This window comes from Oncorhynchus gorbuscha, linkage group LG09, assembly GCF_021184085.1.
Source record: "Oncorhynchus gorbuscha isolate QuinsamMale2020 ecotype Even-year linkage group LG09, OgorEven_v1.0, whole genome shotgun sequence".
Classification (NCBI taxonomy): Eukaryota; Metazoa; Chordata; class Actinopteri; order Salmoniformes; family Salmonidae; genus Oncorhynchus; species Oncorhynchus gorbuscha.
The window spans coordinates 47261114-47282679 of NC_060181.1; the positions used below are offsets into that span (position 1 = coordinate 47261114).

The 21566-nt window shown below is 44.6% G+C and overlaps 1 protein-coding gene across 1 annotated transcript in view; it reads left to right on the forward strand.

Moving 5' to 3' along the window:
- Window positions 1–21566, forward strand: part of LOC124043719 (E3 ubiquitin-protein ligase MYCBP2-like) — a 320564-nt gene that overhangs the window by 240438 nt on the left and 58560 nt on the right. Inside the window, 9 exon segments of the mRNA XM_046362606.1 lie at window positions 1897–3633; window positions 3980–4149; window positions 6212–6456; window positions 6810–6977; window positions 10632–10737; window positions 10739–10790; window positions 11295–11494; window positions 13131–13289; window positions 13714–13874. Coding sequence (XP_046218562.1) covers window positions 1897–3633; window positions 3980–4149; window positions 6212–6456; window positions 6810–6977; window positions 10632–10737; window positions 10739–10790; window positions 11295–11494; window positions 13131–13289; window positions 13714–13874 — 2998 coding nt within the window.

A 21566-nucleotide genomic window follows, 5' to 3' on the forward strand; every position in this document is an offset into this window, starting at 1 on the left:
TCCTAGACAGGATAAATTCTAAAGACCAATTATAAACTCAGCAAAAGAATAAACGTCCTCTCACTAATAACTGTGTTTATTTTCAGCAAACTTAACATCTGTAAATATTTGTATGAACATAAGATTCAACAACTGAGCAAGTTCCACAGACATGTGACTAACAGAAATTGAATAATGTGTCCCTGAACAAAGGGGGGTCAAAAGTAACCGTCAGTATCTGGTGTGGCCACCAGCTGCATTAAGTACTGCAGTGCATCTACTACTCATGAACTGCGACAGATTTGGCAGTTCTTGCTGTGAGATTTTACCCCACTCTTCCACCAAGGCACCTGCAAGTTACCAGACATTTCTGGGAGGAATGATCCAACAAGTCGTGCTCAATGGATTTGAAATCCGGGCTCTTCGATGGCCATGGTAGAGCACTGACATTCCTGTCTTGCAGGAAATCAAATACAGAGCGAGCAGTATGGCTGGTGGCATTGTCATGCTGGAGAGTCATGTCAGGATTAACCTGCAGGAAGGGTACCACATGAGGGAGGAGGATGTCTTCCCTGTAATGCACAGCAATGACAACTAGCACAGTCCCATGATACTGTGACCCCCGACCATGACGGACCCTCCACCTCCAAATCAATCCTGCTCCAGATTACAGGCCTCGGTGTAACGCTCATTCCTTCGACGATTAACGCGAATCCGAGCATCACACCTGGTGAGACAAAACCTCAACTCGTCAGTGAAGAGCACTTTTTGCCAGTCCTGTATGGTCCAGCGACGGTGAGTTTGTGCCCATAGGCAACGTTGTTGCCGGTGATGTCTGGTGAGAACCTGCCTTACAACAGGACTACAAGCCCTCAGTCCTGTCTCTCTCAGCCTATTGCGGACAGTCTGAGCACTGATGGAGGGATTGTGCGTTCCTGGTATAACTCGAACAGCTGTTGCCATCCTGTACCTGTCCCGACGGTGTGATGTTCGGATGTACCTATCCTGTGCAGATGTTGTTACACGTGGTCTGCCACTGTGAGGACGATCAGCTGTCCGTCCTGTCTCCCTGTAGTGCTGTCTTAGGCGTCTCACAGTACGGACATTGCAATTTTTTGTTTTGCCCTGGCCACATCTGCTGTCCTCATGCGTCCTTGCAGCATGCCTAAGGTACGTTCACGCAGATGAGCAGAGACCCTGGGCATCTTTCTTTTGGTGTTTTTCAGAGTCAGTAGAAACGGCCTCTTGTGACCTTAATTGCCTACCATCTGTAAGCTGTTAGTGTCTTAACGACCGTTCCACAGGTGCATGTTCATTAATTGTTTATGGGAAGCATGGGAAACAGTGTTTAAACCCTTTACAATGAAGATCTGTGAAGTTATTTTGACTTTTACGAATTATCTTTACAAGACAAGGTCCTGAAAATGGGACGTTTCTTTTTTTGCTGAGTTTATATTAGCTATTCTAGGGCACAGTGCTGGGCTGCATGGGCTTCTTCTCATCAGTTGCACCATGATCCATTAGCTACCCCTGTCTGTGTAAGTGGTCTTCAGACATGCATAGATAGAACATTTTCCAAAGTATATTCATCTATGTCAAGGCTATTGAAGGCTCTTCTAGAATAATCTTTGTCCTCTGCTCTAATGCTGTCACTTTACTAAAACATATTGGTCCACAACTTTCCACAGTCTAAGAAAGAGGTTACTTATTGACTCAAAAATATTTGTATGTTTTAACATGATTTTTTTATGTCCAGACTTCTACTGTTGTTTCTCTTCTCCCCCCCATTTTTCTTCCCTTTCATAATCCATTTTGTTTTGACCCTTAGATGTTGAGTATTGTACTCAGATGTGCTGCCTTTTACAGTAATCCTCTTAGTTGTTGTATAACTGTTTCTATGTTGTGGCTGGCTACTAGGTAACTTAGGGGTGCGGCCCATGTCCCCGGCCACCAAACAACGACTGGAAAGTCGCTCCCCAAAACAGGAGGGGCGTCGCGGTCGTGCCTCGGAACAGTCCAAAGGTAAAGATCCGCCGGCCAGCGAGGCACTTATCCTGCGGTCGGACACTGCCAAGTTGCGGTCGGACTCCCATAGCCGCTCCCACTCGCCCAACCACAACACCCTGCAGGCACTGAAGGCCGACGGGCGCGATCGTAACTCCTCCGGGCTGCTCGCCGAGTCGCCTAACCCTGGCTCCCGCTCCACCTCGCCCAAACAGAAGGGCCTTTCCTCCACCTCGGGGAGGTCTAGCCCCTCCAGCACCTCCTCACCCCGCTCCTCCACCCAGCACGACAAGAACTTTGCTCAGGACAAGAACCAACCAATTGACAAGAATATGCCACAAGACAAGAACCAACCAATTGACAAGAACATGCCACAAGACAAGAACCAACCCAATGACCAGAACCTCCCTCCCAATGTCAGCCCCTCCAAGGCTCGGCTGGACCTGCCCAGAGAAAGGTCCAAGTCGGACTCGTACACCCTGGACCCGGACACCCTGAGGAAGAAGGTCCCTCTCACCTCAGAGCCTCTAAGGGGAAGGTCAACCTCGCCCAAACCCAAACTACCACCCAAGGACGGGAGCAGCAAAGGAGGAGATAGGAATGCGGAGAACCGCACCCCGTCACCCCATGTGACCCAGGAGAACCTCCACAGCGAGGTGGTGGAGGTGTGTACGTCTAGTGCTCTTCTTTCCAATGATGATGAGGGAAACAATGAAAACGTGGAGGTGAGGAATGCAGAGGAGGGCTCCTCAAAGGTGCACTTCAGCATCGGCAAGGCACCCGTGAAGGAGGAGCTGGAGAGCAGCCGCTTGTCGCCCAAAGTCAGCCGCAAGACCTCCAGCAGACACGTGCGCCCCAAGAAGGATAAGTCGGGCCCACTCTTCAAGGGTGAGAGCTCGTCGAGGGTTACCGAGCCCGCCAAGCAGGCCATGTCACCCTCAGTTGCAGAGTGTGCCCGGGCGGTCTTCGCCGCGTTCCTCTGGCACGAGGGTATCGTCCACGACGCCATGGCCTGCTCCTCGTTCCTCAAGTTCAACCCAGAGCGGACCAAGGAGCATGCGCCCATCCGCAGCTCGCTGGGTGGCCAGGGCGGCCAAGAGGAGAAGGAAAGCAAGCTGAAGAACCGCCACTCACTGGAGATATCCTCGGCCCTCAATATGTTCAACATCTCCCCGCATGGGCCAGACATCTCCAAGATGGGCAGCATCAACAAGAACAAGGTCCTGTCAATGCTCAAAGAGCCTCCCCTGCCCGAAAAGTGTGAGGATGGCAAGGGGGAGCACGTCTCCTTCGAGGTGGCCACTCACCCTACCATGAGGGCTAAGTCCATCCTGCCGCTCACCCTCCAGCACCTCGTTGCATTCTGGGAGGACATCTCAATGGCAACCATCAAGGCAGCCACCCAAAACATGATTTTCCCCAGCCCGGGCTCCAGCGCCATCCTGAAGAAAAAGGAGAACGAGAAGGACACTAAGAAGTCCAAGAAGGAGAAAAAGAAAAGAGACAAGGTGGAGGTGCGCCCCAGGGGGAACCTGTTTGGGGAGATGGCCCAGCTGGCCATGGGGGGACCGGAGAAGGACACCATTTGTGAGCTGTGTGGGGAGTCGCACCCCTACCCTGTCACCTACCACATGAGGCAGGCCCACCCAGGTAAGATCAACAATGTTGGATTTGCTTTTATTCTATACTGTTAGAAATACACATATCATATCACTGTGAGAGGTTAGCCGACCTCTCACATATAAAAGTCCAATTTTTAAGTCATGACAGGCTATATTTTGTTTATTACATTTGTGGATGGAAAATAATGCTTTAAAGCAGAACATTTCTTCATATGGAGGTGGATGGTGGCTAACCCCATTGAACCATTTGCACTGTATCTCTGCTAATATGGCAACACTACTCAATATGATCTTAGCATAGAGATAAATGTATATTAATATGTTCTATTTAAGTTGGTGGATTTTAGCTTAATTTGTTGTTTTGTTTTGGGCAGGTTGTGGTCGCTATGCTGGAGGCCAGGGCTATAACAGCATTGGCCACTTCTGTGGGGGCTGGGCGGGAAACTGTGGAGACGGCGGGATCGGAGGAAGCACCTGGTACCTGGTGTGTGACCGTTGCAGGGAGAAGTACCTACGAGAGAAGCAGACTGCAGCCAGGGAAAAGGTAGTGTACTTCTTGATGCTTCAATCAATTGTTGTTTTGTACCTTATCTTTACACATTAAATTCTCCAAGTTCAAATTGAAACTTAACAAATGGATACTTGGATAGTTAACCGTCAGGATTTAACAACATATTATGCTCAATATTCTAATTTCTCACTGTAATAGTCACAGTTCAGAGGATAACCTTTCGCAACCATGTACTTTCATAAACAGCCTTGGTAACAGGGTTATGACAGTTTTACAATGCATTATAACTACATCATAATGCATTATTCCTACAAGTAGAGGTCTGCCCGGGACTGATTTATTTATCCCGCCTGCACCCGCAGCATTTCATACTGCACCCTCCAACACCCGCTGGCTTTCTGTCCGACTCCCACCTGCTACTGCAAGAACTTGTCCCGAACCCAACCGTAGTTACCAGTCATGGTCGCAGCTGTTTTGGGTCCTATAGGAAATTTCAAAATGGGCAAAAATAACCAAAGCAATAGGTTTAATTACCAGAGATTGTCACGTGGCCCATTTTATTACTTGGCTATATCAGCAAATAGGCTAGATGTAGATTAAAGAGAGCTGAGTTGGAGACTTGCACTTTCTTTTGAGCAATTTTTTTTATATACTACTTCATCAGAGCAGGTAGCTTACCAACCAGGCTCAATGTTAGCTAGCTAAGCAAATGGTCTGTGGTATGAATAATAAGGTCATATACTTAACGTTAGCTAGCGAGCCAACCAGCTAACGTTAGCATACTTGCTAGGTAAACAATCAACCATCGGCACAACTCATGACGTTACTACCCTGCATGAATCTGCAGGTAGCTAACCAACCAGGTTCAATGTTAGCTAGCTAACATTAGGCTATAGCGAGCCAAGCAATGGCTGTCAAAATGAGGAATGAGTAATATCTGAAAATGTAGCTAGCTATACTATCTTACCCGTATACATCATTCATGGTTGGATGCGTCTCCTGTCGGATGCCATGGTTGCCCTTGGAGATGTCATCCGGAGACAGGTGTTTTCTCCATCTCCTTAGCTATTATACACTAATTCCACTGATTTCAAAACTTAGTCCTCCAAAAAGTGGAGAGCAACACTTTAATACACAATACATTAAAAAAAGTAGCGTTAGACAGGATTACCAACACATACTGACATGCTCAAATCGACAGAAGCATGCTCATCTCTCAGCATGTCCAGCCCACTCATTATCTCAACCAATCATGGCTAGCAGGAAGGTTGTTGATTTTTTTTGCAAAAACTAGGCTCGTAATTTAACAATTTTATTCGTATTAACAGATGTCATGCAAGTTTGTTATTAAAGCACATGAAAGTTCATGTTCGAGAAGGCATTTCTGGCAAACGCATTTTGATAAAACATTTATTTAAAAAAGTTTACGTTCAAACGGTTCTCCTGTGAAATAGTGACCCGCGACATACGCCTAGTTTCCTGAAACGGGTCAGAAATATGATTGATTAATATTTATTTATAGGCGATGTAGTAAACTACTAGGATGTATATTTCCTTGGAAATGCATAGGCAGCCTACTCTATTTCACTGAGACCACACCTATACTAGGCGCACTTGATCTCGCACACCCAACTAGGATAGGCGAGGTAGGCTACTTAACTTGAAGCAGCGAATTCTGAGTGTGTGAATAATGCGACAAAGATGTGCTTTTTAATACAATAGGTAAGCTGACCCATAAAGTGCAGAAAGATGACCGTTCCCAAATAATCTGCGGGATAACAAAAAAATATTTTAATCCCAAAGTTGTCTGATCTGACCGCAAGCTTCCAACAGAAGCATGACAAATACAGACAGCGCCGCAATGATCTCTCTAGGGACCCGCAGCCCTCTACCTACAAATATTACCTCAAACTTTAACTCTACATTTTATTCATTTAGCAGAAGTTCTTATCCAAAGCGATTTACAGGAGCAATTAAGGTTAAGTGCCTTGCTTAGTAACATTTTGGTTACTAGCCCAATGCCCTTAACTGCTAGGCTACCTGCTTTCCCCTCTAACCCATCCGTGACCTCTAACCACCCTCCCTACCCATCCAGGTGAAGCAGTCGAGGAAGAAGCCCCTGCAGGTGAAGACGCCGCGGGCGCTTCCCACCATGGAGGCCCACCAGGTGATCCGTGCCAACGCCCTGTTCCTGCTGTCCTTAAGCAGTGCTGCTGAGCCCAGCCTGCTGTGCCACCACCCGCCTCGCCCGCTCCACTCCACACTGCCCAGCCTCAAGGAGGGTGTCTCGGACGAGATTCCCAACAAGATCGGCTGCCTCTACCTGCAGACGCTGGCCAGGTAAATGATGGATATCTTTTGTGATGATCAAAATGACTGGAGAGACTGGGAGGGGAAAAATTAAAGGTGATTTCCTTTTATTTTTGCTTCCTAAACAGTCTCCTCCTCCTTTAGTTTTATGCCCTTTGGGACAGCATTACACTTGAAGCGCTGTGGCCACTTTAATTCAAGTGAGGATGATCATACATTTTGTGTGTGTAGTATCTTACCCATGTCCTGTGAACATGTTACACAGTGAAAACCATCATGGAATTTAACATTTATTTGCTATTAGGTAGCATCCACATAACCTAAACACTAAATCTTTGAACTACATATGATACATGTACGTAAACCTGTCTCATCTCTTCCAGGCAACACACAGAGAACTTTGGTGGGTACACAGATGACAACTTGTTCCAGGACGAGATGAGGTACCTGCGCTCCACATCTGTCCCTGCGCCCTACATCTCAGTCACCCCTGACGCTTGCCCCAACGTGTTTGAGGAGCCCGAGAGCAACATGAAATCCATGCCCCCCAGGTAACACACCTCTTTTTGAGAGTAGAGTTGAGCAGACTGATTATGTCTATGTGTGTGTTGTATGTGGTTGTAGCGTGTGTCATATCTGTGCGTGTTTGTGTGAAAGACTCGTTCCAGTGTGGTGTGACTGTGTGTGTGTGTTGTATTTATGTGTCATCTATGACATAAACATTTACATTTACATTTAAGTCATTTAGCAGACGCTCTTATCCAGAGCGACTTACAAATTGGTGCATTCACCTTATGACATCCAGTGGGACAGTCACTTAACAATAGTGCATCTAAAACTTAGGGGGTGGGGTGAGAGGGATTACTTAACCTATCCTAGGTATTCCTTAAAGAGGTGGGGTTTCAGGTGTCTCCGGAAGGTGGTGATTGACTCCGCTGTCCTGGCGTCGTGAGGGAGTTTGTTCCACCATTGGGGGGCCAGGGCAGCGAACAGTTTTGACTGGGCTGAGCGGGAGCTGTACTTCCTCAGTGGTAGGGAGGCGAGCAGGCCAGAGGTGGATGAACGCAGTGCCCTTGTTTGGGTGTAGGGCCTGATCAGAGCCTGGAGGTACTGAGGTGCCGTTCCCCTCACAGCTCCGTAGGCAAGCACCATGGTCTTGTAGCGGATGCGAGCTTCAACTGGAAGCCAGTGGAGAGAACGGAGGAGCGGGGTGACGTGAGAGAACTTGGGAAGGTTGAACACCAGACGGGCTGCAGCGTTCTGGATGAGTTGAAGGGGTTTAATGGCACAGGCAGGGAGCCCAGCCAACAGCGAGTTGCAGTAATCCAGACGGGAGATGACAAGTGCCTGGATTAGGACCTGCGCCGCTTCCTGTGTGAGGCAGGGTCGTACTCTGCGGATGTTGTAGAGCATGAACCTACAGGAACGGGCCACCGCCTTGATGTTAGTTGAGAACGACAGGGTGTTGTCCAGGATCACGCCAAGGTTCTTGGCGCTCTGGGAGGAGGACACAATGGAGTTGTCGACCGTGATGGCGAGATCATGGAACGGGCAGTCCTTCCCGGGAGGAAGAGCAGCTCCGTCTTGCCGAGGTTCAGCTTGAGGTGGTGATCCGTCATCCACACTGATATGTCTGCCAGACATGCAGAGATGCGATTCGCCACCTGGTCATCAGAAGGGGGAAAGGAGAAGATTAATTGTGTGTCGTCTGCATAGCAATGATAAGAGAGACCATGTGAGGTTATGACAGAGCCAAGTGACTTGGTGTATAGCGAGAATAGGAGAGGGCCAAGAACAGAGCCCTGGGGGACACCAGTGGTGAGAGCGCGTGGTGAGGAGACAGATTCTCGCCACGCCACCTGGTAGGAGCGACCTGTCAGGTAGGACGCAATCCAAGCGTGGGCCGCGCCGGAGATGCCCAACTCGGAGAGGGTGGAGAGGAGGATCTGATGGTTCACAGTATCGAAGGCAGCCGATAGATCTAGAAGGATGAGAGCAGAGGAGAGAGAGTTAGCTTTAGCAGTGCGGAGCGCCTCCGTGATACAGAGGAGAGCAGTCTCAGTTGAATGACTAGTCTTGAAACCTGACTGATTTGGATCAAGAAGGTCATTCAGAGAGAGATAGCGGGAGAGCTGGCCAAGGACGGCACGTTCAAGAGTTTTGGAGAGAAAAGAAAGAAGGGATACTGGTCTGTAATTGTTGACATCGGAGGGATCGAGTGTAGGTTTTTTCAGAAGGGGTGCAACTCTCGCTCTCTTGAAGACGGAAGGGACGTAGCCAACGGTCAGGGATGAGTTGATGAGCGAGGTGAGGTAAGGGAGAAGGTCTCCGGAAATGGTCTGGAGAAGAGAGGAGGGGATAGGGTCAAGCGGGCAGGTTGTTGGGCGGCCGGCCGTCACAAGACGCGAGATTTCATCTAGAGAGAGAGGGAGAAAGAGGTCAGAGCACAGGGTAGGGCAGTGTGAGCAGAACCAGCGGTGTCGTTTGACTTAGCAAACGAGGATCGGATGTCGTTGACCTTCTTTTCAAAATGGTTGACGAAGTCATCTGCAGAGAGGGAGGAGGGGGGAGGGGGCGGAGGATTCAGGAGGGAGGAGAAGGTGGCAAAGAGCTTCCTAGGGTTAGAGGCAGATGCTTGGAATTTAGCGTGGTAGAAAGTGGCTTTAGCAGCAGAGACAGAGGAGGAAAATGTAGAGAGGAGGGAGTGAAAGGATGCCAGGTCCGCAGGGAGGCGAGTTTTCCTCCATTTCCGCTCGGCTGCCCGGAGCCCTGTTCTGTGAGCTCGCAATGAGTCATCGAGCCACGGAGCGGGAGGGGAGGACCGAGCCGGCCTGGAGGATAGGGGACATAGAGAGTCAAGGGATGCAGAGAGGGAGGAGAGGAGGGTTGAGGAGGCAGAATCAGGAGATAGGTGGGAGAAGGTTTGAGCGGAGGGAAGAGATGATAGGATGGAAGAGGAGAGAGTAGCGGGGGAGAGAGAGCGAAGGTTGGGACGGCGCGATACCATCCGAGTAGGGGCAGTGTGGGAGGTGTTGGATGAGAGCGAGAGGGAAAAGGATACAAGGCAGTGGTCGGAGACTTGGAGGGGAGTTGCAGTGAGGTTAGTGGAAGAACAGCATCTAGTAAAGATGAGGTCGAGCGTATTGCCTGCCTTGTGAGTAGGGGGGAAGGTGAGAGGGTGAGGTCAAAAGAGGAGAGGAGTGGAAAGAAGGAGGCAGAGAGGAAAGAGTCAAAGGTAGACGTGGGGAGGTTAAAGTCGCCCAGAACTGTGAGAGGTGAGCCGTCCTCAGGAAAGGAGCTTATCAAGGCATCAAGCTCATTGATGAACTCTCCGAGGGAACCTGGAGGGCGATAAATGATAAGGATGTTAAGCTTGAAAGGGCTAGTAACTGTGACAGCATGGAATTCAAAGGAGGCGATAGACAGATGGGTAAGGGGAGAAAGAGAGAATGACCACTTGGGAGAGATGAGGATCCCGGTGCCACCACCCCGCTGACCAGACGCTCTCGGGGTGTGCGAGAACACGTGGGCGGACGAAGAGAGAGCAGTAGGAGTAGCAGTGTTGTCTGTGGTGATCCATGTTTCCGTCAGTGCCAAGAAGTCGAGGGACTGGAGGGAGGCATAGGCTGAGATGAACTCTGCCTTGTTGACCGCAGATTGGCAGTTCCAGAGGCTACCGGAGACCTGGAACTCCACGTGGGTCGTGCGCGCTGGGACCACCAGAGTAGGGTGGCCGCGGCCACGCGGTGTGGAGCGTTTGTATGGTCTGTGCAGAGAGGAGAGAACAGGGATAAACAGACACATAGTTGACAGGCTACAGAAGAGGCTACGCTAATGCAAAGGAGATTGGAATGACAAGTGGACTACACGTCTCGAATGTTCAGAAAGTTAAGCTACGTAGCAAGAATCTTATTGACTAAAATGATTAAAATGATACAGTACTGCTGAAGTAGGCCAGCTGGCAGTGGGTGCGTTGTTGACACTACACTAATCAAGTCGTTCCGTTGAGTGTAATAGTTTCTGCAGTGTTGCTATTCGGGGGCTAGCAGGCTAGCTAGCAGTGTTGTTTACGTTACGTTGCGTTAAAAGAACGACAATAGATGGCTAGCGAACCTAGAAAATCGCTCTAGACTACCCAATTATCTTTGATACAAAGACGGCTATGTAAACAGATGGTCAACATTTCTTTGTTGTATCTCTTGCAGTCTAGAGACCAGCCCAATCACAGACAGTGACTTGTCCAAGCGGACGGTGTTCCAGAGGTCCTACTCTGTGGTGGCCTCTGAGTACGACAAGCAGCATTCGGCCTCCCCCGGCCAGGGTCAAAGCCGTGCCCAGACGCAGAGTCCACAGTGGGGATGCAGGTGAGTAAACCTTCCCCCTAAACCACCAAACCAGAGGAATGTGATCCTATTTACTAGTATAGTCCATTAAACTACTAGTATAGTCCATTAAAAAGAGTTTTAGATGTAGACAAAAGTTATTCTACACATCAGCATTAACTCATGTACCTGGTGTTTACTACAACATGATTATAATGATTATGGTAATGGTCATTGCATGAAAAATACATTGAAGTGTAACTATTTTTTTTTTCATAGTATTAATTATTTGTAATTGTCAGCTGGAATAGGGTTGCAAATTACTGTTACCAATCATGACATTTGTAATACCGTATTTATTGTTTTGTTATTTATATCATATTTACACCATGGTGGGTCTATTCCTGAATAATGATTGGTTAAAACCTGTTGTATATAAGTGATAATGCCCCCAAAGACTTCATCTCAACCCCCATGCCAATATATCCTCCAAACACCAGCTTCTCAGGCATTATCACTTAATTGTAACACTGTCCTCCCCTCCAGAAGTGGGTTCCTCTCTGTTGCGCCACCCGTCCCCGGAACTGTCCCGTCTAATCTCGGCCCATGGATCCCTCAGTAAGGGCGAGAGGAACTTCCAGTGGCCTGTCCTGGCCTTCGTCATCCAGCACCACGACCTGGAGGGTCTGGAGGTGGCCATGAAGCATGCCCTCCGCAAGTCTGCCTGCAGGGTCTTCGCCATGGAGGTACGTCTGTCAAAGATACTCTTAATGTACACATGATGGTGTACATTAACTTCTCTGGGATATGTGGGACGGTAGCGTCCCACCTCGCCAAAAACCAGTGAAAGTGGAGGGCAAAATCAAAACAACAAAATCTCATAATTAAAATTCCTCAAGCATGCAAGTATTTTACACCATTTTTAAGATAAAATTCTCATTAATCCAGCCACAGTGTCTGATCTCAAAAAGGCTTTACAGCAAAAGCACCACCAACTTTTATCTTAGGTCACCACCAAGTCGCAGAAAAACAGCCATTTTTCCAGAGAGAGGAGTCACAAAAACCACAAATAGAGAGAAAATTAATCACTAACCTTTGATGATCTTCATCAGATGACACTCATAGGACTTCATGGTACACAATACATGTATGTTTTGTTCGCTAAAGTGAATATTTATATTTTTAAAAATCGCATTTTACATTGGCGCGTTACGTTCAGTAGTTCTAAATGAGGTGATTTTGCAGAGAGCCACACAACTTTACGGAAAAAGCAAACCATGCAATAATCTGAGTACAGCGTTCAGAGAACAAAGCAGCCAAAAAGATATCCGCCATATTGTGCAGTCAACATTAGTCAGAAATAGCATTATAAATATACACTTACCTTTGATGATCTTCATCAGAATGCACTCCCAGGAATCCCAGTTCCACAATAAATGTTTGATTCGTTTGATAAAGTTCATCATTTATGTCCAAATAGCTTCTTTTGTTAGGGTGTTTGGTAAACAAATCCAAAAGTGCGTTCAGGTCCAGTCGGACGAAAAGTTTAAAAAGTGATATTACAAGTCGTAGAAACTTGTCAAACGAAGTACAGAATCAATCTTTAGGCTGTTTTTATCATAAATCTTCAAAGTCCCAACCGGAGAATGAATTTGTCTGTAGAAAAGCAATGGAACGAGAGGTAACTTTCTCTGACCTCGCGTCACATGACCGAGGCTGCTGGCAGACCTCTGACTCAATCCCCTCTCATTCTCTGCCCCTTCACAGAAGAAGCCTCAAACAAAGTTCTAAAGACTGTTGACATCTAGTGGATACCTTAGGACGTGTAATATGACCCCATTTACACTGTATATTGGATTGGCAAAGAGTTGAAAAACTACAAACCTCAGATTTCCCACTTCCTGGTTGTTCTATTATACTCAGACATCATTCAAACAGTTTTAGAAACTTCAGAGTGTTTTCTATCTAATACTACTAATAATATGCATATATTAGCATCATTAGCTACAGAGTAGCCGGCAGTTTACTCTGGGCACCATCCAAGCTACTCAATACTGCCCCCAAGAAGTTAAGTATTTCCCATAGGAAAATGTCTCATGCTTACTCTAGCTGGGCATTTGCAGTTGTATAGCACAATTAAACAGTTAGCTGTGTAATGTTAAATGCTAATGTGATTAGCCTATTGGCTAACCTCTTTGAGGTGTCAGTGGTAGTCGCTAGACGGACCTGTTAGAAAGGACAAAAGTGTAGGTATTATCTGAGATGATAAACTGATTAAAATGTTTATTTTTCTGAAGTAGTAGTACTAGGGTTAAGGTTAGGTTAGTGGTTTGAAAAGCACTGAAAAGGACTGAGCCACCATCTAACCCATATCCCCCTCAGGCATTCAACTGGCTTCTGTGTAACGTGATCCAGACCACTTCGCTGCACGACATCCTGTGGCACTTTGTCGCCTCCCTCACCCCGTCACCATTTGAACCCGAGGAAGAGGAGGAGGATGAAAATAAAGCCCATGGGAACAAGGAAATTGTGATTGAGCAGGTGATGTTTGATTATTATTATTTAACCCTGCTGGTCATCTATGAACATTTGAACATCTTGGCCATGTTCTGTTATAATCTCCACCCGGCACAGCCAGAAGAGGACTGGCCACCCCTCATAGCCTGGTTCCTCTCATTGCTTGCTGTTTGGAGTTTTAGGCTGGGTTTCTGTACAGCACTCTGTGACATCAGCTGATGTGAGAAGGGATTTATAAATACATTTGATTGATTAAGAATCCAGGACATGGGGGGGGGGTCGTGCGTCGTCTCTTGCGAAACAGGTCTCTTCCAAAGTAGATTATCTCAATGAGACAAACCTGGATACATAAAAGTTTTTATTTGAGGTCCCAGTACGAACAAGTCATTTCATCCTTAATATGTGTGTTTTTCTAAACTTTTAAATCATATTTTCTTCATACACACAGGAGAGGGACTTTGGAGTGTGTGAGCACCCGCTGTCTGACATTGTGATTGCAGGGGAGGCCGCCCACCCCCTCCCACACACCTTCCACCGCCTCCTCCAGACCATCTCTGACCTCATGATGTCACTTCCTAGTGGCAGCTCCCTGCAGCAGATGGCCCTCAGGTACGGTGGCCCCAAAGTTCACCTCCGCTTTAAACTCAAACCTGCCTTCAGCTAAATAATTTTAACCATACACTTTGACAGACCATATTATCTTGCAATAAGACGAAAGCTATATCTTTTAAACAGCTTGGAAAATTCCTGAAATGATGTAATGGCTTTAGAAGCTTCTGATAGGCTAATTGACATCATTTGAGTGAATTGAAGGTGTACTTGTGGATGTATTTCAAGGCCTACCTTCAAACTCATTGCTTGACATTATGGGAAAATCTAAATAAATCAGACAAGACCTCACAAAAACAATTGTAGACCTCCACACATCTGGTTCATCCTTGGGAGCAATTTACAATTGCCTGAAGGTACCACGTTCATCTGTACAAACAATAGCACGCAAGTATAAACACCATGGGACCAGGCAGCCATCACACCGCTCAGCAAGGAGACACATTCTGTCTCCTAGAGATGAACGTACTTTGGTGTGAAAAGTGCAAATCAATCCCAGAACAACTGCAAAGGACCTTGTGAAGATGCTGGAGGAAACCGTTACAAAAGTATCTATATCCACAGTAAAACGAGTCCTATTTTTACATTTATTTTACCTTTATTTAACTAGGCAAGTCAGTTAAGAACAAAATCTTATTTTCAGTGACTGCATAGGAACAGTGGGTTAACTGCCTGTTCAGGGGCAGAACGACAGATTTGTACCTTGTCAGCTCGGGGATTTGAACTTGCAACCTTCCAGTTACTAGTCCAACGCTCTAACCACTAGGCTACCCTGCCTCCCCTATATCGACATAACCAGAAAGGCCACTCCACAAGGAAGAAGCCACTGCTCCAAAACCGCCATAAAAAAGCCAGACTACAGTATGTAACTGCACATGGGGTCAAAGATCATACTTTTTGGAGAAATGTCCTCTGGTCTGATGAAACAAAAATAGAACTGTTTGGCTATAATGAGCGTCGTTATTTTTGGAGGAAAAATGGCGAGGCTTGCAAGCCGAAGAACACCATCCCAACCATGAAGCACAGGCTTGTCAGCATCATGTTGTGGGGGTGCTTTCCTGCTGAAGGGACTGGTGCACTTCACAAAATAGATGGCATCATGAGGTAGGAAAGTTTTGTGTATATATTGAAGCAACATCTCAAGTTAAAGATGGGTCGCAAATGACCCGAAGCATACTTCCTAAGTTGTGGCAAAATGGCTTAAGGACAACAGCGTCAAGGTATTGGAGTGGCCATTACAAAGCCCTGACCTCAATCCTAGAGAAAATTTGTGGGCAGAACTGAAAAGGCGTGTGCGAGAAAGGAGGCCTACAAACCTGACTCAGTTACACCAGCTCTGTCAGGATGAATGGGCCAAAATTCCCCCAACTTATTGTGGGAAGCTTGTGGAAGGCTACCTGTAGCGTTTGACCCAAGTGAAACAATTTAAAGGCAATGCTACCAAATACTAATTGAGTGTATGTGAACTTCTGAACCACTGGAAATGTGATGAAAGAAATGAAAGCTTAAATAAATCATTCTCTTTACTATTATTCTGACATTTCACATTCTTAAAATAAAGCGGTGATCCTAATTCTTACTAGGATTAAATGTCAGTAATTGTGAAAACTGAGTTTAAATGTATTTGGATAAGGTGTATGTAAACTTCCGACTTCAACTGTAAGTACGGTCTCTGTTGGGATGGCATCATCGATTCACTTATTGATGAAGCCAGTGACTGATGTGGTGTACTAAGATTCCCGGGAACATATTTAAGTCTGTGCTAGCAAAACAGTCCTGTAGCTTAGCATCTGCGTCATCTGACCATATCCTTATTTAACAAGTCACTGGTACTTACTGCTTCAGTTTTTGCTTGTAAGCAGGAATCCAGAGGATAGAGTTATGGTCAGATTTGCCAAATGGAGGGAAAGGGAGAGCTACTGGCTTTCTTCCCGTAACTTCTTGCGTCGCGCAATCACGTATCCGGGAGGGTAATCATAGCCTCAAGCTCATTACCATAACGCAACGTTAACTATTCATGAAAATCGCAAATGAAATGAAATGTATTGGCTCACAAGCTTAGCCTTTTCTTAACAACACTGTCATCTCAGATTTTCAAAATATACTTTTCAACCATAGCTACACAAGCATTTGTGTAAGAGTATTGATAGCTAGCATAGCATTAAGCCTAGCATTCAGCAGGCAACATTTTCACAAAAACAAGAAAAGCATTCAAATAAAATCATTTACCTTTGAAGAACATTGGATGTTTTCAATGATGAGACTCTCAGTTAGATAGCAAATGTTCAGTTTTTCCAAAAAGATTATTTGTGTAGGAGAAATCGCTCCGTTTTGTTCATCACGTTTGGCTAAGAAGAAAAAAAACGAAAATTCAGTCATTACAACGCCAAACTTTTTTCCAAATTAACTCCATAATATCGACAGAAACATGGCAAACGTTGTTTAGAATCAATCCTCAAGGTGTTTTTCACATATCTATTCGATGATAAATCATTCGTGGCAGTTTGGTTTCTCCTCTGAACGAAAGGAAAAATGCATGTAGCTGGAGGTTACGCAATAATTTCGACGGAGGACACCAAGCGGGCACCTGGTAAATGTAGTCTCTTATGGTCAATCTTCCGGTCAATCTTCCAATGATATGCCTACAAATACGTTACAATGCTGCAGACACCTTGGGGAAACGACAGAAAGTGTAGGCTCATTGCTGGCGCATTCACAGCCATATAAGGAGACATTGGAACACAGCACATTCAAAATCTGGGGCACTTCCTGTATGAAATTTCATCTTGGTTTCGCCTGTAGCATTAGTTCTGTGGCACTCACAGACAATCTCTTTGCAGTTTTGGAAACGTCAGAGTGTTTTCTTTCCAAAGCTGTCAATTATATGCATAGTCAAGCATCTTTTCGTGACAAAATATCTTGTTTAAAACGGGAACGTTTTTTTATCCAAAAATTGAAAGAGCGCCCCCTATATCGAAGAAGTTAAACGTTGCAAGCTTACACTGCAGGACTTAGAGGTACCCAGCGTTACGACTTCATTGCACCAGAGCACCACAAGGGGGTTAGAGCGCTCATTACACATTTGAGTCCCAATGTTTTTATATGACCAATCATATCAAGTGGTTCCAGTCAAGTCCCAGTCAAAAATGAGGATACACCAACTCATCCCAGTATTTTTATTTATTTTTACTATTTTCTACGTTGTAGTTTAATAGTGAAGACATCACAACTATGAAATAACACCGGTCTTCCACGTGCCCTGCGGTCTGTAGTACAGACATGGTCTGCTCTCCCTTATGTAAGGAATTAGGCACTTTCCCATGTTTACTACAGTATGTATTGTAGACTGCACAGTAGCCTAATAAACAAGTAAACACATTTCGTTAATACAATAATGATAAAAAATTGTCTTTCAAAATGCAGATGTTGATTTAGTTATGGATCCATATCGAATTACTATGGGAATAAATATCACTGATTTACAGAAATATTGGAACAAAGTTGTCTTATGAAGGCAAACAATTTAGAATCCTCCAATCCTACTCCTGACCGTCATAATGTACAGTGCCATATTTTCGATTCCATCCTAATGGTTTTCGTTTTTCTCTGAATAGAAACACCTTAATATTAATCTAATTAATTAAGCCACATTTATTCGAATCAATCCCATATACTATGTTATTACAGAAAAGGTTTTAATTTCTCTGGTAATGCCAATACGGAACACTATCAAATGCTTCTCAAAGATGCCCTCTGGTGGTCAAACTAGCAATAACTTGCAATAGCAGAAAAAATGTCTGACAATTAAATGACGTGCCACAGAATGCTGCAGCAGCACTCAAGGTGTCCCACAACTTTTAACGGAGGAACCACTGCATGTGCTCCAATTTGTGTCTCTGTATGGAGTAAAGGTGGTCTAGTGTTTCTTTTCCTTTGCTTGCCCATTTAACATGCTGGTAGAAATGAGGTAAAAACAGATTTAAGTTTCCCTGCTTTAACGTCCCCGGCCACTAGGAGCGAGGACTGTTGTCTGGATGAACATTTTCTTGTTTGTTTATGGCCTTACAGCTCGTTGAGTGCGGTCTTAGTGCCGACATCGATTTGTGGCGGTAAATAGACTGCTATGAAAAATCTAGATGAAAACTCTCTTGGTAAATAGTGTGGTTAACACCTTATCATGAAATAATCTACCTCAGGCGAGCACAACCTAGATACTTCCTTAATATTAGATTTCGTACACCAGCTGTCTTTCTTGCTAATAGACCGAACACCCAGCCAGCCATATGCTATCCATGTCGTCGTTCAGCCACAACTCGGTGAAATATAAGATATTACAGTTTTTAATGTCCCTTTGGTAGGATAGTCTTGATTGGAGCTCATCCATTTTGTAATCCAATGATTGCACGGTGGCTATTAGGACTGATGGTTGAGGGGGGTTACTCACTCGCCGTCGGATCCTTACAAGGCACCCTGACCTACGTCCCCGATATCTCAGTCTCTTCTTCATGTGAATGACGGGGATTTGGGCCTTGTGGGGTGTCTGAAGTAAATCCTTTGCATCCGACTCGTTAACAACCTCTTAGCGTCCCCTGAGACGTCTGCGTCCCACCCAGCCATCTGGAAATGCAAATGCGCTACGCCAAATGCTAATAGCACTCGTTAAAACTCAAACGTTCATTGAAACACACATGTAGGGTACTGAATTAAAGCTACACTCGTTGTGAATCTAGCCAACAAGTCAGATTTTTAAAATGCTTTTCGGCGAAAGCATGAGAAGCTATTATCTGATAGCATGCAACACCCCGAAATACCTGAAGGGGACCTAAACAAAATCATTAGCGTAGCCGGCGCTACACAAAACGCAGAAATAAAATATAAAACATTCATTACCTTTGACGAGCTTCTTTGTTGGCACTCCTATATGTCCCATAAACATCACTATTGGGTATTTTTTTCCGATTAAATCGGTCCATATATACCCAAAATATCCATCTATGAAAACTGTGTGATCCAGAAAAAAACACTGTTTCAAAATGCAACGTCATTTTTTTTAATTAAAAAAGTTGCCTATAAACTTTCACAAAACACTTCAAAATGCTTTTGTAATCCAACTTTAGGTATTAGTAAACGTTAATAATCTATCAAATCTTCAAATCATGGTTGGAAATCTCTCTTCCAAAACATCCTGTCGGAGACCGGATGGAATGGGGTCTCTCTTCTTCGTTTGACCAAGGAACAACCTCCAGGCAATTGCCAAGACTGGTGACATCGTGTGGAAGCTGTAGGACTTGCAATCTCGGCGTCATCTAATTTGTTGTGCCATAGACAATACATGCAAGTGGCGCATTGATATTTTTTCCACTTTTTGGTGATCAGTTTTCCTTGGGCTTTTCGACGAAACACACGTTCTGTTATAGTCACAGCCGTGATTTAACCAGTTTTAGAAACATGAGTGTTTTCTATCCATACATACTAATCATATGCATATACTATATTCCTGGCATGAGTAGCAGGACGCTGAAATGTTGCGCGATTTTTAACAGAATGTTTGAAAATGTAAGCCCTAGGCTTAAGAGGTTTTAAAGAAAAAAAATATTATTCCAGAACGAGGTGAGTAATCGCTGTCCTGATATCCAGAAGCTCTTTTCGGTCGTAAAGAGACGGAGGCAGAAACATTGTGTACAAAATAAATGACAAATAACAGGAAAAAACACACACGGCAGCACAATTGGTTAGGAACCCGTAAAACAGCAGCCATCTCCTCCTCCGGCACCATCAATTCAAAGATGAATTCCACAAGATCTTTCTGCAGGACAATAACCTAAAACATAAGGCCAAAATTGTTATTTATTTTTGTTTAACCTTTAACATATCTACACTGGCGATGCTTACCAATAAGACAGTGTATGTTCTTGACTGACCGAGTTACAGTTTTAACTTAAATCTACTTGGAAATCTATGGCAAGACCTGAAAATGGTTGTCTAGCAATGGTCAACTACCAATTTGAAGGAATTTTGAAAATAATAATTGGCAAATATTGCACAATCCAATTGTGGAAAGCTCTTAGAGACTCAGCCAGAAAGACTCACAGCTGTAATCGATACCAAAAAGGTGTTTCTCAGGGGTGTAAATACTTATGTAAATGAGATTGTCTGGATTTCATTTTCAATACATTTGAAAATGCTTCTAAAAACATGTTTTCACTTTGTCATTATGGGGTATTGTGTAGAGGCGTGAGAGAAAGAAAAATCCAAGTCAGTGTTTGAATACTTTCTGAAGGCACTGTATTTTTCTTTGGTTTAGGCACAATAAATTCTATTGAAAAAGTGTTTTGATGACTAGATTACTATTCTACTCCCTTCCCTGAAAATCCCACGCCCAATAATGAATTGATAGGTATGAAACCCTACCAACCCTGTGACCCACAAAACATCAATTTTCTTTCTCAATATGGCAGTGTTATCAGGTAGGGCATCGAACTGTCAACTTGAACATTTTTGCATAAACATCTGGCCATAGATTATGTTCACATACAAACATATTATTCATGAATCAAAAGAAAATTTGATATTTTTGGGCAGCTATATATATATATATATATATATATATATATATATATATATATACACACATTTCACCCTGAATCTGCAATTAAAATAATAAACTTTTGCTCTAGTAATATGGGTCATATTTGAATGGTTTGGGCTAGAGCAGGGGACTCCAACCATTTATTTCAAAAGAGCTACTTCATAAAAATAAACGGTCTTGCGAGCTATTCATATTCATTCTGCGTAATTTGTTTCTGTGTAAGCCGAATTTGATGAATAGAGACAAAGTACAGCACGGCATACATAATGTGATTGCGTTTTGGTTCTTATAACCACACACCATTCTACTGAAGCCTACCTTGAGAATCGTGCCTTCTTTAAGATGAGAGGAAATTTGGCTTTTACGATGATGGAGGATCATCCTGGTGAAATGACCCCACCACTCGTCATCGTACAGAACTAGTTCCCGGCTGCGCCTCACAAAAGTCAGTTTGAAATGCGCCAATTAAGATTTGAATTTTGATTACAATGTGCGCATAGGCTATTGTTGTTTAACGGAATAGCCTGAAATGTTTTTTACAGCTCAGATTTACTCAAGGGCATACAATGCAGGCATAGCCTATAGGCCTAGTGTTTTTTTAAATATTTATTCATTTGAGTTCACAGTGCAAACCGAGCTTCCCATAGCGGACAGTTTTTGGTACACTAAGAGTACCATTACACCCCTAGATTTAATCATGTAATATTAGGCATACTGATTATTTCTCTGTATCTACTTGTGAGCTTCTCATTAACATCCCACGAGCTACCTAACATGAATTGGCTGATGGAAGATAAGGCTACTCAATCCAGAGGCTGCGACACAGCAAAGCCTAATCAGACATGCCCATGTGCTCTTATAATCTCCACCCTGCTTTGCTAGAAGAGGCTTGGCCACCCCTCAGAGCCTGGTTGCTCACTATAGGTTTCTTCCTAGGTTCCTGCCTTTCTAGGGAGTCTTTCCTATCCACCGTGCTTCTACATCTGCATTGCTTGCTGTTTTGGGTAATAGGCTGGGTTTCTCTATAACACTTTGTGACATCCGCTGATGTAAAAGGCACTTTATTAAAAAAAATGTATTTGGTTCTTACAGGCAAAGTGAAA